The sequence below is a fragment of the Typopeltis vanoorti genome, chromosome 9 (assembly GCF_054136105.1).
Source record: "Typopeltis vanoorti isolate ZY-2024b chromosome 9, IOZ_Tvanoo_1.0, whole genome shotgun sequence".
NCBI lineage: Eukaryota > Metazoa > Arthropoda > Arachnida > Uropygi > Thelyphonidae > Typopeltis > Typopeltis vanoorti.
Window position 1 is genome coordinate 63,192,735 of NC_143557.1, and position 24,418 is coordinate 63,217,152.

The 24,418-nt window shown below is 35.2% G+C and overlaps 1 protein-coding gene across 1 annotated transcript in view; it reads left to right on the forward strand.

Annotated features, from left to right (window-relative positions):
* LOC150103092 (protein O-mannosyl-transferase Tmtc3-like) overlaps positions 1–24,418 on the forward strand; it is a 235,541-nt gene that overhangs the window by 128,426 nt on the left and 82,697 nt on the right. The window contains exons 2-3 of the mRNA XM_090398575.1: positions 15,910–16,103; positions 17,859–17,995. Coding sequence (XP_090254701.1) covers positions 15,910–16,103; positions 17,859–17,995 — 331 coding nt within the window. The remainder of the gene's footprint in view (positions 1–15,909; positions 16,104–17,858; positions 17,996–24,418) is intronic.

Sequence of the window (24,418 nt, forward strand, 5' to 3'; positions counted from 1 at the left end):
ATGTTTCTTCGCTGATATTGGTTTAGTTTACAAGGAAAAGCGAACACGAAAATTCCTCTCGACTTGAAATGTTTCATGATTGATGGTTCAAAAAAAAACGTTTATTTCATAGTTGAGCTCGAAACTTGCTATAAAACACTTTCCACTTCGGAAAGTGTTTTACAGTATTTATTTCGAAATCTTAGTATTTTAATACGATAAGTTTAAAAGTATAGTTTCTTGACGTTCAGGAAATTGATTTTAAATCAAGCTCTGCCTTTCAAATTTTCAACGTTTACATTTATCAATTTTTTCCCTGATAAAATAGCAGAAAACATCACAAACAGCGAAATTTTTTTTCTTCTTCTTGTAAAGTAAGACATGCTTTCGTTTTCCTAAGTAATGGGTTTTAACGAAAGGATAAAAGTTGACTTCAAGTCTGCTAAGCATCTCTCTCTCTCTCTCTCTTTCGCTCTACAGGAGCTGAGTCCGAGATCTTGGTCTCTGCTAATATGGTGTCTAATACGCAAATATAGCCAGCGAACTGCACCGCATATTTGCTTTCCCGTCACTAATACATCACATCAACGTCATTTTCTTATTTCTTTCCATCGGACTCCTAATTGGAATGCTCAGTGCTGTAATAGCATCCGACATTTTATTTGCATTCTAAATGATTTCTTAAAATCATAAATAATGGCTCTACTTAACCGCTGTTCATATTTGAAATATTGATTTTGCAAATGCTCTTGGATAACTCTTCTATCCATGGGTTACTCGAATAGCCGTGTTTCCTATAGCGGAAATTTCAAATGGCACGTGTGGAGCTGTAGTGGTTTGCAAAGTAGCTTTCATCCTAGCGGAGAAATTACTCGAAGCTGTAATTTTGTCACATTTTGCCGTCTTCCGGAGCTAATGAATCGTGTGTCGTTGATGTGTTTGGTTGCGATAATTATGTTTATTGCTACGGTGTGGCGAGTCCCGAGGTAGCACCAACTAGTGTGAGTAGTAGTAGTTGTAATTTTCGTGCACTTGATTCAATTCTTTGTAAACATAAAGCGACAGGTACTAAATGTAGGAACATTAAGAACTGTTTTATTACCGTATATATCCGCATAAATTTCCCCATCGAGTAATTTTCTTACCCCATTTTGAGAAGAAAATTAAAGGAAAATATTTTCTTCCGTCATGTTACCGTGTTCATCCTAGGATGTAAATTCTTCAGAAAGTAGCACCATGCATTGCATCCTTTCATAATTAAAGAAGTCTGTGAGCGTCACATTATTTTGTTCAATTCAGACCGAAATTAACAGGATCATAGCCGAAAACGAAAGTCATTCTTAGACTTAATTTTATCAACTGGACGTTCTACGTATTTGTAAACACTGAAAACTTATTGTGGTTTCTGCTTGCAGTGTTTGTTTAATAATGTATTAATAAATAATGAATAAATAATAATGTATAAATAATTCGTTAGTATTCTTGTAATAGCATAGTTCTCATTGTTTCCCTTTTATATATCTTTAATTTGTGGTCTCTTTTTTTTTCCGTGAGGCATAACGAATTTCAGTAAATCGCTTACACCTAATTCCCTCTTCGTAATAGGAAAAACTGACGCTCACTGTACAACGTGCCAGGCCAGCTTTGAATATCTATAACTCAAATCGAGATATAGAGGAGCTGGGGAAAGTTATTATGTTGATCCTGCAAATACAGAATACTATATACAGGCTTTTACGTCTGTCCGTTGTTCTTCAGTTAGCTTTTTTATTGGAAATTTCTGCCAGAGGAGAAAATTTCCAGGAAAATTTGCTGGCCTGTTTGGCCTAGTGGTTAGCGTATCCGCTCTCCAGCCAAAAGGCTGCAAGTTCGAATCCCGCCGTGGGCATGGATGTTGTGATTTTCTTTGAAAATACTAGTGATGGTGGTGAGCGGTAGATGGCGTTGGTGTAGTTGCGGTTCGTTATAGTAGCTGGATTGAGTAGTGGAGGAGAGTTATAGAGTAGGTGCCCTCCCTCGATGAATCTTGACTCCCTAGAGGTGTCGCATAATAATAATAATAATAATAATAAATAATCTGACTGTACCCATAGAAGCCCCACAAGTCATGAAGCGGTCCGACAGTGAATGATTTGAGCATGAGACTGGTGATTTTGCCATGTGCCGTGCACTGTAATTGAATAACAAAGAAATATGTACTAATCATACTAAGAAATTAATTACTAGTCATGTGAAATATAAAAACTAAGACATCTTATCTGATGACACTCCAGGGTTTATTAATGCCACAGATTGAAAGGTCAGAGCTGCGTGCTGGCCTGCGAAATGGTGCTGTGCTGTTTCTGACTCTATCCCAATTTGTCTTATTCTTTGAAAAGTTTTCATTGAGGTATTTTCGAACTGCAAGGACAAAAGAAAATAAGAAGATATACCATTCTGATAGAACTAGAATTCATCTTGGATGTAGAGATCATTCAGTATCCAAGATGAATACCACGATTTTCTTTGAAATAGTTCGTTGTAGGAAAACTATTCCAAAGAAACTGCCGGTAATTTGTGTCACAGATCCAGCAAGGAAATATGGTCGTTACTTCCTCCCTCATCCAATTCGTGACATGCAAAAGATTATCTTCGATTTCTTGGAAAAAAGTAAGGATTTTCTTTACCTCAATAATAAGCATATCTGAAATGACTGCTACTGCTGTAAATTACACAATCGTCGCTAAGATATTGCATGAATGCAATTTGCGGAATATAATCTACAAAAGCTTGTCTCCATATTTTGACCACACAGTTCTCTCACCAAGTTTAGAACACTGCATTAGAAATGAAAGTGCAAATTTTTCCTCGAATGCAAGTGCACGCTTAATGTTGATATTCCCAACTCTGTATAGCGTTTTGCATATTGATTTATTCTTACGCTCAATTGATGTAAAGATTGCGTCACGGATTCCCTTTCTTGTTCGCCGAACTACCTGAACTTTGAGATTCCTTTATGCTGCCTGTCGCAAACAACTGCGTTATTCAAGCAAGCACCGTTAGTTTTTGATGAAGGATCTTACGAAACGACCTTGAAAATCCGGGATCAGTTCTTTTCAAGATTCACTGATCGTTTGCCATTCATGCACTCGGGTAGCATTTATTAAACTGTCTTCAACAGTAAAAAGGACTTTATCCGGTATGTTTATCTAGATAAACATATATTTATAGATATATGTTTATCTAGAATGAAACAATACACACACACACGCACACACACACACACACACACACACACACACACACACACACACACACACACACACACACACACACACACACACACACACACACACACACACACACACACACACACACACACACACACGGTTACACTTCTTCTATGGTTTGCATAGAAGTTGTTTTGTATTATACTTGGCGAGAAATAATATTCGCATTTTATCCCCATTTTAAACGACCGTATGCAAATAATTCTCTAGAAATTAATTTGTTAAAGTCTTAATTCATGACATAATTTTTTGTCAAGTATTACATATTAGGAATACACAACTAGCATAATAACATCACCTAATAGGCGCATCAAATAGAAATCGTACTAGAGCATGATTATTATGATGAATCATTACACACTGATATTCCGAGCTTTTTTAGTGTTGTGAGTACTTTTAGCTTTAAAATTTGAGGAGTTATTATTTCAAACTGATATTGAGGTGTTTTATTGTATTTTATGTTCATCATTTTATTAGTAATATAAAGTGGAACCAACTTCTTTAAGTCACTGAATATCTTATTTTGTAAAAGATAAAACACATATTTGGAATAGTATACAACTTGGCATGTTACCTTATGTTTCGTATATAAGTGTCTCAACTGTCTATTTCTTCCTCAAAAAACTAAGTCGTCACCAATTTGAAAGACTTCATTCTTCATATTTTATCTCTGTATGGCGGTTTATCGCAGAGCAGAAGAAGACCTAGACATTTTCCTTATCATTAATCTCTCTGTAATAGAAATAGGTTTTTTGTTCGTTTATTTGCTGTTCACTGATGATATCCTTTGGTTAGAAAGACTCAGTTTCGAATTCCATGTAGATATGTTTTTTTTTTTTTTTACATGAAGATGAGTTAGCTAGTTCTTATACGGAAGTAATATGGCTTTATCCTTCCGAAAACTCGGTTTTCAAATACCTCAAAAGACGTATACTAGTCAGAAAAGGACGCACAGTTAACAGACAAGAGACTGACCTCAGAGCCTTAGTTGCGTCCTACGATTTTGAAATTTTTTTTAGGAGAGAGGAGATAAACAAGATCCTTTTATTTTATTTTTTTACTATTGTTGAGAATTTGGGAAGTATATAGAAATTCAGCCATTCTTCGGTCATGTTTCTCCTTTTGAAAACATCTTTAGTGACTATAAATCCTACGTGTATCAAACATCCGTTGACATAAAAGTGAGCAATGCACGTGTGGGTCTTATGTTACGCAAAGGTCTATTGATCCTCTATTCAAACATTCCATTTGCGACACTTTTATTAAAAGAAATCTGTGTTATTTGAGAAGTGATCAGATGCGATGAAGTGATCGCCATTTTGTTATGTCCTTGAAGAACGTGGGAAAAGCATGTGCATGGAGTCTATGATGCAGTCGATTTCCTACACGTGTCGTGAACGGACGGTGCAATAGCGTAAGTTTTTCAGCGAGTCCTATGCATTATTGATTTCAGGCAGCGGTTTGTTACTTGATATACACAGAAAACGATGGCGAGTTTCTGTTTCAGCAAAAAGAAGTTTTATTTCTGTAACGTCATCCAGGTGGAAAAGGCTTATCTTTTACTGATAAAACAAATATAATTTTATTACTTTGATACCGTCGAATGTATGCAACAGCCTGTTGAATGACAGAAATTTTCACCACCGATTCACAAGAACACAGGGATTCAAGAGGTTACATCAAGCACTTCTCGAGGACAAAATTTGCAATGGATGTTTTCATATGCATATATTTACGACTTAATATTTTCACTACATAAACCTTAGAGTATTCACTGCTTGGTAGTATTAATCAGATTAATCAAAAATGGAATAGTTCTACCAAATATTCCTTTAGGTGATACAAAACCCTGTTAGTAATGTTCACTCTAAATATATTCCCAATAACGATGCAGATGGTGTTTCATGCAGGAAACAGGGTAATGTGAGAGGACTATATATTTAATTTTATTATGCAACTTTCAGCCTAATGAGTTTTAATAATAGGTATGCATAAATATAGCTAACTGGCCTTGAATGCAATTTGTAATTCTCATTAGATTACACCATGTGATGGGCATAATAATTCGTAATACATTAAAAGTATCTCTGTGGACATTTATTTATCCATTTCCGCATTTCGCCGCAAGCACAAAGGGAATTAATTAATCAGTGTTAGCAAGCATTAAAGATTAGGAGAAGTAAATGGGTAGATAAATAAGTGATAAAGCAACTTCATGATTCACCTCCGTGCATTTAAAAAAAAAATCCGCGAATCTTAATTTGAAAGCTGTTGCTAATTGAAGCTGACGAAACCTGAACGAGAGAGAAAGGGATAATTAAAAACCCCTAAAAGCGTCATCATTTCCAGCTGACAGCATCTTATTTCGTAACTCTAGTTTAATGGAGCATTCATTGTTAGGATGCAAGTGGGAGTGCATCGAATCCCATTTCTCCCTTAATGTCTATTACTCTGGCAAACCCGCAAATGACTTCCATAGTACCACGTGACCGCCACTGCCTTGCATGCTAACGACAATGTCAATATTAGTCAGTCTAACGTGAGATGACTGTAACTGTTATATACTGTGGAACGCGTGGTTCACGTGACGCATCGAAATATACATCTGGGTTGGCTGTAGACATTGCGAATGATAGTAGCTTATCCAAGCTATTGAAACATTCCCTAGTATGTTAAAAGCCCACTGTCATTAACGAATCCAGCCTACTCTCCCCCCCTCCCCCCACTCCGTTGCTAGGACTGAAGCTCCCTGCAGTGATGGAGCAAGAGAAAAACTACATAGACTCGCGCCACATGTGCTGCACCCTAATGACCTTCGTGTTGTGATGGAGAGTAATTTCTGAGAGCTTTATGCATTATTTTGTTAGTTTATTAATGATGAATAGCGCTTATAAACTGGGAATTTCGATGTTGTATCCAAAGCATGACGTCATCTCTCTCTCTCTCTCTCTCTCTCTCTCTCTCTCTCTCTCTTTCTCTCTCTCTCTCTGTGTAGTTACCTTTCTAGTCGATAAAATGGAAAACAGTAGTAGCAATTATTTGAGCAATCAGGAATCGATTTTGGCAAATTAATGATTTTTTGTTACGATAAGCCATTTTTTTACAGATTTTTTTCATCAGTTTCCGAAGTTATTAATCGACTATAGATAAACTGTTTGTCCAAATGACTACTGCTAGTATTTTATCAGTGCTTATTACTGAAAATTACAGGCTTTAATGTTCAATTTTTTATACGTACATGGTCTTTATCATTTGAAATTTCATTTTTTAAAGTTACTGTACATTCAAATGTTGGAACTGTTTTTTTTTTTGCGTTTTGTGTTCTTTTTGATTAAAACGAATTATACAATTTAATTTACGGCAATTTTCATTCAGCCAATTCAGAATGGACTGGTCGAATATTGCCATGTTTAGTTGCATTTTCTTACGACACTTTCTCCACTGTCCAACTAAACACTTCTACTGGATTGTATTCTACCTTTTCTGAGATCCTTAACAGCTTCGAGGAATTTCGATAGGAACGAAATTGATACGATTTTGTGTACTATTGCAAATAGTCCAACATATTGTCTGTTTGGACATTCCAACGCACAGAAAAGGAACATAACTTCTCCCCGCCACACACCACAAAAGCTCACTATTTCCAACAATAGGTAGGTGATAGCTACTGAAGCGGCCATTAGACCTCTCCATGATAGCAATAAAAGTCAAGGAGAAATATGAGTCTTACTTTGTATTACACGTGTTTTCTTTAATAGTCGATTTGGATGTTTGGCGAAGATTATTCGAATGAACGCACTTGATTACGGTTGCTGTTGCTTCATTACAGTTGGAGAGACTATTTGCATTTGACGTATTGAGACGTCACTAGCGGACGCGCGCTTTCGGATGTGCTCACTCAGTGCTCTGTAATTATGACACAGATCCTAGGAAATCGTTGCTTATGTTGCTTATCTGCTTTTTCGTCTGGAAGTCTTGTAGTTAACAGATCGTCTTCTTTCTTAATAGTTTCATTTTAGCGACTGATGTAAGAGGTGGAAATAGTGGGATGCGGTTACTTGGGGATCATTACAAATGATTAAAGAACAGTTTTAGTGAGGCTCTTTCGATAAATATCGTCTGTAGATTATTTGTGTAAGGTTTTATTTCTTTCGCTTTAAAGAATAGGTACGTGCTGGATATAGCTTTGTTACACGTTAACAAAGTAGAACTATTGCAAATGACAAATTACATAAACATATCAGTTTCTCATATATTGTAGATTAAAAAGAAGATAACTTCTTTTAGTAGCTTAAACATACTTTTTTTTGTGATTTTTTTTATTAATTCCTTAAGAGTTAAAGATACCAAGCTATTTTAAACATGGTTTTTACTCCATTTCCCAAGTCTAAAATTTCAGGTTTAAAATAGCTTGGTATCTTTAACATATATTATACCCAAGGTAAAAAACTTTCTCCTTAAGGGTTAATTATAAATATTAGGATTGCTTATTTGCTTCCGAATCTAACGATTCAAAGATTAACTATTGTTATCTTGTCGAAGTATTGAATTTTTAACTTGGTTCTTTACAGACAATAGCGAGTTGTAAATATGGGGAGTTGTCTTACAAGGATTTCTCGTTTTGTCTACTAGGGTACAATACGAAGAGAAATCAGTCAGGGAATTACTGCTAGGCCGTCATAAATCTAATGGCGACCGAATATGACTCCTGAACTTTTATTCCTCAGGCACACGGAAAGTTTGTTTATTGCAACCACAAAGAATGACAGCTTTAGAGAATGTCATTCGATATCGCATCATGCCAATATTTCCCATGATTCTTAGTGTGTCTCTATCTAGCGTCAAACCATGTGCCTAAGCCATTATTGTCTTCAAGATTTATTAAGTTTGCAGCAAAAGCGGTATACTAAGTCACAATTGCGTTGTTTCTTTATGAACGTATATGTCCTATAAGTGTTAGGATTGTTTTTCTTTTTCTTGTACTCCTGCAAGTCAGCTTATTTGTCATTGTTACTGGAGCAGTTTCACTTGTCTTTATTGTGTACGCATTTCTCTCTCTCTCTCTCTCTCTCTTTCTCTCTCCCCATGTTATCTTGTTTCTTCAGGGAATATATCTAGCTGGCGTTTAATATTTTTTAACATTTCTGTATTCCATTTATTTTTATTTTTATTTTCCGCTTGGTAATTTGGACACATACGGCTAGTTTTATAAATTTTTAAGTTTTATTGACAGTGACAACGAGGAGTAAACGAAATGGATAAGTTATAAATATTAATAAAGTTCATGAAGAATGAAATATGAATTAGGACTCAAAAATCAGCAATTAATTATTATTTTTAAATAAAATATAAATTGATCACACTCATGTTCTTGTATCGTGTACAAAATGTGCAACAGCAATGATTTTTCACAATGTAGGACATTCATTGGCTGATGTTTGCGTGGACATGAACTAGAAGGTTTCTGCGTGGTGTCTTTCTTTGCTCAAATAAAAGGAACATTTGGGATATCTGCGCTATTATAAACATCCGACTAATCTACGAAAGTAATTCCCTCAGGAATGTTATTGGCATTCAGACGGTTATAGCCCTATTACCACCACCAGTAATACTTCCTTTCTCGCTTACTACAGATACATTAGCCTTCCCGGAACTACAATATCCCAGGTGCTACAGATTTGCTTTGTGAAAATTGCCAAACCTTAATATTTTTTTCTCCATCCTGTAACGGTTTTCCGATGAAAAAATGCGTGTCAGGATTACTGCACAGTTGATTGCGCACAGTAACACGTGAAAAATGGTTACCGAATACGTGAGGTTATTTTACGAAGTTATGGACTGCTGATCGGAGAATGTCCGTTCTTTCAGATGGACAAAAATGAGTTTCGATTTCCTTACCCGTATTCCGTTCGGGTAGAGAGAGAGAGAGAGAGAGAGAGAGAGAGAGACGACCTAGGCTCTGTTCCATGTATGCATTTTGTGTCTTCGATACAGACAACATGCTCTACCATGGGTTACGTGATGGAGCGCGTGCCTGCACTCCTGAATATGTTTAGATAGGGATATGCTCCTGATTCAGTAGATTCCGGTCTTTGAAAACACATAAACTGAGATTCAGTTTGATCTCATGTTTAATTTATACATCCATCCTTTATTCTGAAGGAAAAATAAAATATCCTGTTACGGAGTTCGTTCTCAAAACCATATATCAGAATATTTACGACTGTATGCAAATTAGGCATTAGAGAGAGAGAAAGAGAGAGAGAGAGAGAGAGAGAGAGAGAGAGAGAGAAACCGGATGAGAACTCACCTTCGGCTGGAAAAAAGCCTCTCATACTGTATGTAAACAGTTTCATGCATCCAGTGAGCTAATTTTGCAAATAATATTCTCAGAAAAGTATTAATTTAAAACTACTGATAATACAAATAACGCATTTACACCTAGAAGTTGAAGGCAATAATTTAATTTCAAAACAGTATTTACTACGCTGGCTGCTTGCAGTCCTTAATTGCCTTTTTCTATCCGAAAGAGAGATAAAGAGGGAAAATAATACTCAGAGAGAGAGAGAGAGAGAGATAATAGTATATAAATATAAGAATATATTTATTACATTTAATAGATATAAATATATTATTAAATATAAGGTAATTAATGGCAATACCTATTAATAGTATCTTTAATATTTTTGTTTGTGAGAGATAATATATTAGTATATTATATATAAGAATAGAAATAACGGCCATGGAGAAATTTATTTAATATAACAACAAATCTCCTCTTGAAGCTCTGAAAATGTTTCGATATTTCATTGGATCACACTTCTTGCAGTTTTCTTGATGATACCTGTGTTTTATAAAGTACTACTCTCACAGTACATTTTTATAGCACTTAAGTACATTATCAACCTTTGAAACCTGGCTATGCATGAATAATATCTTTTTAGAACGAATAGTCATAGAATCTTGTTTGCATCGTAAATTATCCACTCCGGATAACACGTACACCTAACCTCGAAAATATAACTTACCTTTGTTGTTCAGTTTATCTTGCTTCGAGCTAACACAGTAGTAGTAGTACTAGTTGCAGTGAGAAATTATGTAAGAGGTGACTCTATGTTCTGAATAATCTTCTATGTTATTATTATTATTATTATTATTATTATTATTATTATTATTATTATTATTATTATTATTATTATTATTATTATTATTATTATAAGAGACCGTCAGGGAATTAGGGATTCATCGAGGGAGACCACATACTACACGCAACAGCTATCATACTTATTCTTGAATTCGTTCACACTGCTTCCACTCACAACATCCAATGGCAATCAATTCCAATCACGCATGACCCTATTAGAGAAAAATCTAGCCCTCATCCCCTTCTTAGCAGCATTCATTCTCAGTTTCCAAGGATGTCCTCCTTTCCCAACCTTCCATAAAATAAAACATTCCATCAACTGAAATTCTGTATGACCCTTTCAGAAGTTTGTAAGTCTCAATCATATCACCCATCTTTTCTCCTGTTCGCCAGTGTCTGCAGTCTACAAATTCTCGATCTCTTTTCATAATCAGTATTCCATAATTCTGATATAATTTTCAACATTCTGCTTTGCAATATCAGAATCACAACGGAAACCAGGAGACCAGACCTGGGCACAATAGTCTAAGTGAGGTCTTATCAAAGTATTGTAAAGAGACAAAATGACATCCTTATCTTTACATGTGAAAGTTTGTTTCAACAACATTGCAATTATCTTTTGAGTTGTATTTGCAATCTTTGATACATGGCGTCCCTGAACTTCAACTTCCTATCTACTAACACTCCAATATCCCTAGCCTCATCAGTTTCTTCTAGCATAATCCCACCACTATAATACGACATCGACTATATAATCACGCCGAAGTGCATAACTTTGCATTTACCGACATTGAACTGACGCCCATTTTCCCATGCCCACAGTTCCAACCTATTCAAATTCTTCTACAAGTACTGCATATCAGCAGCATTCCAGATTACCCATATTTTTGCATCAGAGCCTGTGTAGCTCAGTGGATGTGGCATTTGCATACCACGGCGCTTGGCCGCACGAAGGAAGACTTGGTTTCGAGTCTAGTCGGCGAGTAGAGGAAATTTTTCTAAGCCTTTTTTCGACCGGTTCCCGAGTTAGTCGATCTCTGGCACGGGCAAGCGGGTTTTTCCTCCCGGAAACTCGGGTTTTTCGTCCCGTAAACTCAAGAAAATCGACCGTCGAACCTACATTATTTCAGACATTAAATATATTATGTTAGGGTTAGGGACCATGAGATGGCGGCACATTTGAGCCGATCTCTCTTCACTGTGTACCGCTTAATTAGTGATAGCCTTGGGCCATCTATTTCTGATTGGTACCAGTGGAGATTGAACTGCCCACTCAGTCTCCAAAAGTTAGACAGGGCTAAATGGCCTCGCCTACTCCCCGTATCGTATACGGGAATAAAAAGGCGTTAGCTGAGTTTATTATTATTATTTTTTATTTTTGCATCATCAGTAAATATCTGTGTCGCTTGTCAAATCCTTCCCAGTATCATTAATGTACAGATTGAATAACAGTGGACCAAGCACTGATCCTTGTCGTACACCGCCGGTTACCTTAAATCTTACAGACTTATATCCCCCGTATATCACTTTTTGATATTTGTCAGTCAACCATCCTCTCATCCACGCTAATATTCTATAACCCAAACCCATTTTCTCTAAATGTCAAAAAATGTCAAAAGCCTTAGTAAAATCCAAAAGTATCATGGTTTATCCATTCCTCTTGTCTAGTTCAATGGTAACATTGTTATAGAATGTGAGCAAGTTGCTAAAACATGGCCTTCCCTTAGTAAACTCATGTTGCTCATTGCAAAGTAGAGATTCACTATCAACACATTTCTGAATGTGAGCCCTGACCAGTTTTTCCAAAATCTTCTCCACCACACACTACAGACATAAAATACTTACCCTTAGAGGGATGCAGCAGACGAGTGGCAAGTTAGCTGCATTAAATTACTTAAAACTCAATATCAGGGGACTCAATCCATCTCGGAGACGAGAAATAAATGGAAAAAGCTTGAGTAGGAAGGCAAATTATCATACAGATTTCAGATCTTTATCGGTTTCTGAAAACAATCCTAATTAGCCATTTTTTCAATTAACGGAATGTTGTTATTCTCACATAGGAACACAAAAATGAAGATTTTTCAGAGACATAGAACTTTATTTCAGACTTTATTTTGAAACATCCTCCGAAAACCGATTTTCTTCACAAATACACCGATAAATTTATCATGAACTAATGCTCAATTCTCACAAAGGCTCGCATTTTATATGTATGTGTACATTGGGCTTCTTTCGGAAAGAAGCCCAACGTACTTCCGAATGTGACAGAAGAGGACTGTGCTCGGACTTCCATCTGACAAAGCTAACATGTGGGTGTTACACTATTTGAAAGTACAGTAACGCGTGCGTGTTACACTTTGTTTTCAAATTGATATAAAACAACTGCCAAAAGCATGCAGTTTTCTGGTAAAATAACAAACGGAATTGTTACTGTGGTATATAAAGAGGCCTGAGTGGTTTCATCGATTTAATAAGAGACGAACCTTAATGGAAAGTGCCATGCATTGGACTGTTGTTAACATCGAGAAATGAAACTGTTGTAAGAAAGCGCGCTTTTTGTACAAAATAGTCGATTATTAACTGTATGCAGATAGTAATTGGAATTTTCACAGACTTTTACAACTCAGTTTTATTAGCAATACGTTTCAGCGCAAGGTCTCGTCTCGTTAACTAACACGAATCTCAATTCGAGAACGTTTTGGTCCCAAAGTGGAACACTACAAAAACAGCGGTCTTCCATATTGACTGAGATATGGGGCTACTGCTCTATCGTTTTTGTTTCTGATACTCAATTTCTTTGAAAATCATCCACACATCCACAACTCGACTATTGAATTAAAATCATTGAACTATAATGTCCGGAAAACAGATTTTGATACTTCCAATAGTGGAAGAGCTTTGTTCAAAGTTTGTCTGTACTATTATCTTTACAACCTGTCATACTCGTCTGTCATCTACCCCAACATATAGAAGCAAGACTATATTCACCCCATTACAAAAAAGGAGACAAAATTAGCTATCAAACTATCATCCCATTATTCTCGCCTCCTTCTTTCGTAAAAACTGGAAAAAGTCATCAACAGCCAACCTCTTCGTTACGTGGAAAGTAGATTATTTTTGATCACCAATAAGGATTCTGTCACTCTCATTCCACTATCTGCAAGAGGTATCCTACCCATCCTTATCTGCCTTTAGACAGGGCATTAGAATGTTTGGGAAAACTCAGATTGTCGCTGTGACATTTCCATGTGATTTAATCGAATTTGGCATAGAGGCCTCCTTACCAAGATAATCTCTTATGGTTTTCCCGCCGTCATTTCCATTTTGGCTGCCAGTTTCTTTTCCTAATATTTACTCCACCAATAATAAACGAGGAAGAACTTCGACAGGGCGTTGATCGATGATGTTCCTCGGATTTTTTCCTCATTTTTCCTTCATTGACCTCAAATCCTTTCCATAGTTTTGTTAATGGCAGTGTATGCCATTCCTCTTCATTTGTTAAATCTTGTATTTGCTAAAATTAAGCAAATACAAGATTTCTCATAACCAATGTATAACCAATGAGCATCAAAGCACAGTCCTGCCTTATTTCTTATAAGAAAATTTCATTTTGCTTCTCCTTACCTTTTGATAAATAAACAGATCATCCATGACCACATTTATCTTCTCGGACCGATTTACATATCTCTTAAAATCCGTATATTTTCAGATTCCTCTCAAATTATTTTTTCTTTTTTCGTTCAAGATCCTGCTTCTCACAAGAATAGTCTTGAAAGAAACCCTAAATCCATGCAATCTTAGAAAAGTGTGATCACACATTTGAGATAATGCACCAAAACATTCTCTAAAATGTGTAATGTTATCTATAAGAAAATATATACTGTATATACGATTGAGTGACGACTCTTCTCTCATACTCACGAGAAAATGAGTGTGAAAGAAGTCTTAAAAACAATTTGTTTGGTGTTATGCCTTTTTTGGATATATTCATAGGCGGATTTCCACCAGCCATTATGATTCCTCCTCTTTCCTTTAAGCAACAAGTAAAACACCAGTAAGTTCTGGTCAATATCCGTATATAGTTCAACTTCAAACTGAACGAATTTCTCAACCTCCTCTTCTCCATTTCATTCACCTCCTGCTCTTTCGAACAGACTTCCTCGCACTGTTTTTCCAAGGACTACTATCATTAGCTATTTAATAAGAGAGTCCGTCCTTCTCTGTGACCAATTACTCACATACGATACTGTTGTGTCGTAGATTAAAAATTCACCACAACTGGGTCAAGTGCATCATGTTTTTATAAATACAGCTCTATTACATTCTGACTTGTCCTAGTATTATTCTCTTTCATGCATTCACTAGAATTTAGTTCGCTACACTGTTAATTTGTTCTCTCTGTCTTTGGAAAGAAATATTCTACATACTGTTGACTTTTAGCAGCGCTGACTTATTGAAAATCAACGTTAAAAATAATAGAAAAACAGTAAATTACTACATATCTCCTTAATTCACTATATGAGAAAAGACTAATATTTTGAGTACCTATCATGTTGTTCTTTACGTTGCATAAATAAAAGAAATATAATCCATCTTTTTATTGTTCTTTAATTATTCTGTCTTCATACAAATAGGATAATTTATTTTTAATGATTTCCGCTGCTTGCAGTTCACTTTGAATTCATTACTGATTAAGTGAAGTACTTGAAGTTTGCGTATACAATAATTTTACGATATATATTTAATGTTGTATTGATTGCTCACATGAGGTCTTATTGATCCATACTTCACGGACTAGTATTAAATGGTAAGAGATATTGCTTCCAGTAAATGTTTATTAAACTAGAGTGCTTTGAATTCGTTAAGCGAGTATTCCAGAGGTATTTTATACGTACAGGGATTATTTTAGATCGACAAAAGGCAAACCGAGATCATAATCATAATACATTTACAGTTATCTATAAATTGTACGTTTTGTGAAGCTCTGTGTGTATAATTTGTTGAGCCAATGTTTGGTTCTTTTTGATGAAAACTTTCTCCTACCTCTAAGAAATTGACTTAGTAATGAATACAAAGTTTCAGAAAGAGATCTTTCCATCATTGACAGGATGGAAACTGACACCTTTTCCTCTTTGGAGGCGAAGTCATTACCGACTAAACTAAAGAGGCTTTTTAATTTATGGATTGAAGGTCGAGCACGCATGACTAACCTTTTCATCACTGTGTTAAGTAATATTTTTTCCATCGTTTCTATTGATTATTTATATTAGAAAAAGCTTATCATAACCCAATAACTTTGTTTAAACCAAAAAGTGTAGTTTTAAGTGTATTTCATGTGATCGCTCACGCTTTTAATGCGAAGCGGTCTCTTGCTTGATTGATTATCGCCGGGAAAGTATTTTCGCAATACCATCGAACCGTGTGACACCCCTAGTGTTTCTGTATTAGCTACGTGGGTGACAACACAATCCCATTAACACAAATGTGAATAGTATTTTTTTTCTTTTCTTGTAGCGATGAAGAAGCAAAGAAGGAGCCTGTTCCCTCTAGTAATGGTGGGACTAGCCTTCACGTGTTACTGGACTTCTCTGGACTGTGGACTGGTGTTCGACGACATAGCGGCAGTAAGAGACAACAGGGACGTCAGACCTCATGCACCCCTCCCTAACGTCTTTCTTAACGACTTCTGGGGAACTCCGTTGAAGAAGGTAAACTTCCTGAAGGCTTGATTTCGACAACTACTACAGCGGGTAATTAGTTAGGGCACGAGGGATTATAATGCTAACATCTCTGACCTCTGTTCGTTATAAGGAGCGGAAGCTCTGCATTCAGTCGTTGAAAGCAGATCCGAAAATCATTACACACTTGAAAGTATCATTTACTTTGTAAGCTATTTCTGTTTAGTTTCTGGCCGTTGCCATAGAAACAGTAGCGCAACTGATGCTTCTCATAAATATCTAGGCAGAGAAGTTCTCGGTTCGCAAAAGTAAACTCAAACATTTTATTCAGTAAAAGTTCCTTCTCATACACCAACACTGATTGCTTGGAGCCATTAAGTGGCTCCTTTCGATTAACGTTTTTATTTTCCCATTTCTCTCTTATGTGCGTATATGTCTTTTTCTCTCATCGCCTCACTTTATCTGCCTCATTCATACTTTCCTCTTTATGCATTCCTGTTTTCTTTATACATTAATGGAAAATTCTTATTTTTCTCTTTCGGCTTTTCTTTTTATTACGATTCCACAGCTTTTAATTCCTTTGGTATTCGAAGTTTCATTTCCTCTCTCTCCCTCCCGCTCTCTGTGTGTTTGTATGTCTGTGTGTGTGTTTCTTCGTTTTACTTATTTCGATATATTTTTATTTTAATAAGATAAATTAATCAACATTTTTATATAATTCTGCTTTTCCTTTCTCTTCTACTTTCAATTTCTTTTCTTTCTCCTCATCCGTTTTATTTCATTTTTCAATTTAAGCTTCATATATTTTTTGCTTTGCACTTTTTTCGACTAAGACAGCATCACGTGCATTATGGATACTGTATTAATCCCCCCCTCCTCAACCAACAAAACTATCAAATATCGGCAGACTTACAGAGGACAGAATTATTAAGTATACTGAATTTGAAGGAAAATGCATAAAAATACAATAATGATCTAACTAACTCTACATTGAAGAGTGATCTCATCAATCATAAGTGTATAGGAATGGAAAACTATCAATTGTGGTAGTGTGGAAAATACGATAATCAGCCTTATCTGTGGCATTTTTTGCTAAATATTTTTTGAATTAATTTCAGACTATTTAGTATGATTTATATATTCATGGAATAAAGATTTGCTATAGACAAATAATAATATTTGTCTCCAGTGTTTTATGCAACTTCGAACTAGCTGTCTGATTTTGGTTGTTGCGAATTTAAATAATTACTCATAGTTCAATTGAAATGCATTATGTTGCATTAAATTAATTTTAATTTATCACCTTCACTATTTAAATATAACTATAAACGTTTTATAAAAAAAGTCAACTCTTCATCTTTATTTGTTATTTTCAAAATACTGTATTTAAATTCTAATTAATTATTCTCCTGTAAATGTCGCTGTTCGGTATAACGTTTGTGTTGTGCAGTTTAACAAACTGCACAGCACAGGAATTTGCCGTTCAGGGTTATGTTACAAAATTTTCCAGTGTAAAAGCAGTTTTCATTTCGGTATTTGCATTCATTACTTGATCCTATGAAAAATGTAAATAAAGATTAAGGCTTTAACTATTCTTACTTTCATTTAACCAAGAAGAATTTATCTTCTTCCGCATGGAAGATATGAAAGTTTCCTTTTATGTGGCTTGGGATCTCTTGAAACGTTATGGTGTGGTCATTCTATACATTATTGATCTTTATTAAATAGAATTTATTCAACTTATTTCAAATTAAATGCAACTTTTACTTCGTTTTCCTTTCGCAGGAACAAAGCCACAAATCTTATCGCCCGCTTACCATTCTTTCATTTCGCCTGAATTACGCCGTCCACGGTCTGGAGCCGCTAGGCTATCACTTAGCGAACGTAATCCTACACGCTGTTGTGTGCCTTCTCTACTACAGGTGAGGCTGATTTTTATTTCATGCTTCGTGTAACAGTACGCGTATATTGAGATGTGTCTCTGAGACAATTTTTAATCAATGTACTCAATTTTCTCTTCAACTACGTAGTATGCTGAGTGAAAGAAAAGTAACAGAGACTAAGATGGTCTGCATATGTTTCAGCTTTTCATTTTTTTAAAAAATAAACTAATCATTAGGAAGTATAAAATTCGAGAACTAATAACTGCACATTTAAATCAGTTTGCTTCCAATTAAGATAGTAGTTAATTGTATCCTTATTCCCATGTAATTATTGAAGTCGTAGTGATGATATAAGAAGCCGAAGAAGGGTGTGAGCGGTAGGTCCTATATTTTACTTTAGCCTGTAACATAGGCTAAATCGGGTGTGAATCAATTCGGATATCGGAGTTCATAATACCATAGTGCGATGATTTGAAAATAAAACGTTTATTTAGTAGTTTGCACTTCTTACTACTTGATTGCTTTACTAATTTTAAGATCCTTCGTTTAAAGCTGATATTTTCTTGATTTTTAAACAAATTTACTCTGAAATGCCTAATAATTTGCATGTATGTGAGTAGGGCTTAAGTGAAATATCTCCTCTCAGGATGAAGTGGTTGATAAAAATTGTATTTTCCTAATGAGGATAACCTGAATTAATAGTGTGGCCATTATCAAGTCTTTCAATTCGAAATAGTGTTGGATATTTCAATTCTCTGCCACAATTTTTTTTTCCATATGAATCTTGTTGTTGGACCTCACAACCTGTTAGTACCACAGGTAAGAAGAAGAATTCGCATCTTGTAATTTTCACTATATTTTATTCATTATTTCCATCATTTCATGCTTTTCGTATATTTTCAACTTCTGTGTCTATTTTTATTTCAGCTTCATATTTTAACAAACCTTCAAACATATCTCAATCCCAGAGAAAACCATTAATTTCGAAAGAGTTGCTGATTTCAGAAGAGTTAATAGCACAATGATAGACTGCTGATATCATTACACTATTGTTCACATTAATGTATTTTTTCTAGTATTTATAATTTAGAGTAATTGTAGCCAAAACAGTTCATTATTATAGGGAGTTCCATAATCATAAAAACTGTGATGATCCTTTTATATTTAAGCCAAAGGAGCTACACGAACCACAGGTTCACATTTATTACTACGACGTAATAAATGTATGTTAGTTCCAACCCTGATAAATGTAACCATAGCCTTTACCAGATCGAAAACACTTTATTTTCTGAAATTTCGCCTCGAGTAATACTTGTAAACGTCTTGATGTGTTTGGAAACATCGCTATGGCTTACGTTATTTTTCTCATAAATCAGCATAATCCATTTTAAGAAAAATTGTTAAACGGAAATCTATGAAACGCAAAAAAATTAAATGTAATGAAATATAGGAGCACACTGTGCATTAATACATTTTTAATAAATATATGGTCTCAGTATTAAATTCGCGCATCTTAAAAATCACGAATCTCGACGAAATAATCCACTCTTAAAGAATGTTTATTACTGGGAATTTCAATTACGAAAGCATTTCCAAAACAAAGGAAATAATCCAGCCACTGTAATCTTCAACCACATTTCCTCTTAGTAATCATTTTCTTACTTTACCAAGCTGCTGTAGTAGACTAGAAGATATAATAATCACGAATTGCTGCCTGTTCTAATTTGATGAACTGTGACAAATTTCTCTTTTCTTGAAACATACAAATTGAGTATTTCTACATTTAACAGTAATATGGAACTTATTTTAGCTTCCTAACCAAGAAACTCATTTTAGTTTACAAAGCTACTTATTTTTTTCTCACTTCGTGACACAAGAATTTCAGTTATACACAAGATAGTAACATTATATAACAATTATCTAAGTTAATTACCCGATGTCGATGTAGTAATTTCGATATGGACACATCTCCTTACAATAGAGAAATCAATTAGTTTGAAATATATTCGCTTGATGGGAGAAACAGAAAGGGAAACATTCCCATTATTCAAAAGAAATTAGTAAACCTCTCATTCTCGACACTTAAGGTGAGATCTGTCAAGTTTTGTACCAAATTAGAAATTTGCACCTTCTTGCGATTTAGTTTTCTGTTTTTTAGGGTTTAATGATATAATGAGCTGGATATCAATTTAAAATAAATGAATTTATGCTTTCTTCGAAATATAATTCCGCCTGCATTTGATCCTTCACTCTGAACTCGCTAATGCATTTCATAGGGACTGAGATGATGCTGTGAGGAATCCAAGTGAGTGTTTCCACATTTCTGTCAAGAAAGTTCCTTTTTATGAGACGAAGCATAACAGGGACCATTTCCGTGCTATTACACGTAGGAGTCTCATTCTTTGAAGAATTCCTCCATAACAGGTAAAGCAGAATTATCTGGACGTGATAGGTCTCGGCCTTCATGATACCAACCACCACAGCTAATGGACTCAGAGCAAACAGCGTGAACAGCCGTCCTACGGCATTATACTCCACCAATGAAACTTCGCTGTGGATAAAATTCAGCCACCTGGAAACGTTCTGCGAACATATGCCATATAAACGTGCGTCCCTCCGATGCATATACTAAATGGCGCGACCCAATGCTCCGTCTGACCCTCTCTCACTAGTCCAAAGTCCATATGCTTCGTGACATCTTTGCATAGACGTTTAAAAGAATTAAAAGGAGGGGAGAAATTAGGATTGCAAACAGACGCTTTCAGAATAATACTGCATTTCAAGACATTTCTGTCTTGAAATACAATATTATTCTTTCTGATGTTCATTGTTTTGAGAGTCAATCCTAAATTCTTGAGTTTCCGTGAGTGCTAGTCTCATATTCTTGATAGGCTCGGATTGTCATTAACAGTTGTATGTTATGTTTTCGGTGCATAAATAGCATTAATATTAAGTGGTTACAATTTTTTGCGTAATTTCGTTGTATAAAATCATAACTTCTAGTATAGTAATAAATTTTTCGTGTTACTTCTTTTTTATTCTCTAGCAAACAGCAAATTTAAATTAAATATCTGTTTAATTTAAACGTGAGAGAGAGACGCTACAGGTAAGGTACATCGCACTGCGACAAACAGCATGCACGCTACTGCTTTCTTACCACCTTAACAGACTGCCATCCCTCAAAAAGGCAGTGTGTTTCAAATTGCTACTCAGTTTGAAACATACTGCGTTCAGGGAGGATTATAAATATAGAGTTCAGGGAATATAATTCATAATTATTCGAAATTTCAAAATCTTCCATAACAAGTGTATTTTAAAATTTTGATCACACTGTCATACTTCAATAAATTAACTTTTGGGAAGTTCAGGGCTATCAAAATTCAGCCGTCTTGTTTTATTTCTCTCAAGAAATATTTCACTTTACTTCTTCTTACCTTTCATATTATTCACATCGTCAAAGAAAGTCAGCTCAGCCTAAGAAGAGAAAGCCTATTTCCAGCCCAGCATATTTCCGGGCACAGAAGTCACATATACATAGCTTTCTCGGCCTCTAATTTATCCTTTTCACTCATGGCATTACTTCTCAAATGGACAGCTTCTAGCACTTATATAAATTCCAAATCCACCCATGCTTTGATTACTGATCCAGCATATGATGTGTGTACGTAGACATCCTCAAATTGATTAATGCTATCCAGAAGAGAGTAATCCAGCTAACTGACGATATATCTCACAGATTCGCGCATATACGTTTGTTTCTGTCCAAATGCCTCTTATAAATATTTGCATGCACGATGATCTGCTGAACTGACTACTACCACCATTCCTGGGCTATCTCCTAAGCCAATAAGAAGACGAGCAGCTGCTGTCAAGCTTCAAACCTACAGAACCCACTTACTTCTCTTCCTCTTTTTTCATTCCATCGAACTTTGTTTTTTTGGAACAGCCCTCCGGCTTACAGTGCCTTTCCCAAAGAGTACCATCTCTAGCTATCTCTATTCACGAACACAGATTTCTACTTTCCCCTTATCCTCTTACTCAAATACAGCTCTGACGTGCTACAGGTTTTGCGATATTTTTTTCTGTGTGAGGTTTGATGTCAGAACTTCCGAATCAATTATTTTGTGGTAGTAGTTAAAATATTTAGATGATATATTCGATAGGCGTCCACTGGTGCGCACTGCATTATGGTAACGCCATTTGATACAGTCATATACTTTATTCGATTTTTCATTTTTTGTAATGCAATTTTTACCAGTATTTGAATTTTATTTTATAATAAGTATTTCATGTTTGCAAAGTGGGATGTTTATCTAAAATAGTGAAATGTCCTGAGGCTCCGAAGCAACTCAAATCAGTACCGAAGTCGTCTTTGGCACAGTTGAAATTTCATCAGCACCATCATTTTTAATAACGTGACTTAGCTATACGAGGAGAGAGCTGAAAATTTATGATAAACACCTGGGACAAAATAATATTAAAGGAGTACATCTTGAACCTTTTAACCTCTATGTTTCATCAAATTGTAATAATTTGTTCTTTTTATTTTAGGATATATATAAGAAGGCATCTCAGAGGTTTTGGTTATCACATGGTAATTATCAGAACTTTTCAACACACCCTCGTAAATGTGAACATATAATTAAATGATAATTACGAAACATAATCGGCTTAAAATGAATGAAGATATGCAGATAGGTTAAGAGGAAGCGATTGTTGTATTGCAAATTGAAAAGTGATTATTCAATTTAAAGTAGATGGTTTTTTCATGATCTTCAACTCATCGTTATAAATTATCATTATAATTGTACTCTGTTTCGAGTAATAAAAAATAAAAAATAAAACCAATAAAAAAAAACTGCAAATATTCCTGCTCCCCCAGATGTCCATATTCATATAGTCTCCAGCAGTCGACTTATTGCCTTCAGAAAGAAGTTCAATGAAGTAAGGTAAAATGTTCGAGACTGCTTTCGACATACTATCATCATCGTCACGTATGTTATCACAACATAACATCATTTATGTTGACAAAACATAAAATTATTTTTTTCCAAATCTTTAAACAACATAAAACTCAATGTATTTTGGAAATTCTGTTCCTTACTGATATAAGATAATTTCCTATCTTTCATATCATCTGCTTTTTTGCTAGTTAATTCTGTTTATTTCATCTTGCACTCAAATGATTAAAACTGGTTGAAGAAAACGAACTCATAAACGTTCCTTTTCTTCAACCTACTAATGAGTTTTTTCACCGATTCTAAATGACTGTTGTAAAAGCTCTTCTCTAGAAAGAATAATATGATTTCTTACAATTTGGTTAAATGAATTTGTAAACTTGATAAAGTAAAACAAAATTACATTCTCCCTAATAAATACTGCCTAACACTGCCATCATTTCGCGCACATATTTTATTCTGAGAAAATAAATAGAAATAAATAATAGTATGCATTTATATTCCTTATTTCTTGCAGTTTTTTCGCATAATATGCTTTTGTTTAGGAGAGCGAAGTTTTAACTGTATTCCAAACCGATATATATTCTCTAACAATACGTAATAAGTTGTGCTGCACTCCCATTTCCAGTTTCACTTCATCTGAAAAAAAAAGTAAAATTCGCATTAGAGCAGATAATACACAAAATCCGTCATCATAAGTTGCTACTCGTCTCCCGACTACGTATTTGTGGCTTCTTGAAAATATAAAATATCGCTTTGCACTCATTTCCAAGCACCACGGTCTACTCTAAGCAGGGGATAATTTCTGTTTCCGCTCAAAGTGTGATGCATCACATAGAACAAAAAAAAACTTCACCGTTTTTCCAATTTTAAACCAGATAGACATCTCCCATTATTTCCATTACATAGATGATAAACAGGAATTCTTGAGTTTCTGTTGATTTTTGATTCTACACGAAACAGTATTTGAGTCACGACAGATCGGTGTGTGGTCACTGCAGATGTTTCCAAATATCATTCACCCTAAAAGTAGAAATGATATAAAAACTCGAGTGGATTGAGGCAGCTCGTGGCTACCTCTTTCTTTCTGTTTGTTGAAGACACCATTGGTTCTCAGGTGCTTCGATGAAATCAGCTTGCGCGCGTTTCTCCTTGTTTTGATACATTTCGTATTCACCAAAGGATGTCGGTTTAATGGTTCCGTGAAATAGGATGAAAAACGGATGGTGTTTTGAAATCGGACGGAATGTGATGTGGGAGGTTCTAGTGGTTAGTAACAAGCAGCGGTAACAGATGCAGTTCTATGCATTCGGCTCACTGCAGTACATTGGATTCCTGTCAATGGTTCAAACCGAATTGCATTTGAAAGAAAATTGCTTTCAACGATAAAGGCACATCCATTTCTTTTTTATTTATTTAGTTTTTGGATGCAGAGAAATATAGTATATACTGCTATATGTGGCATAACGCCACATAAATATTACGTAAGATCTCCGTCAAGATC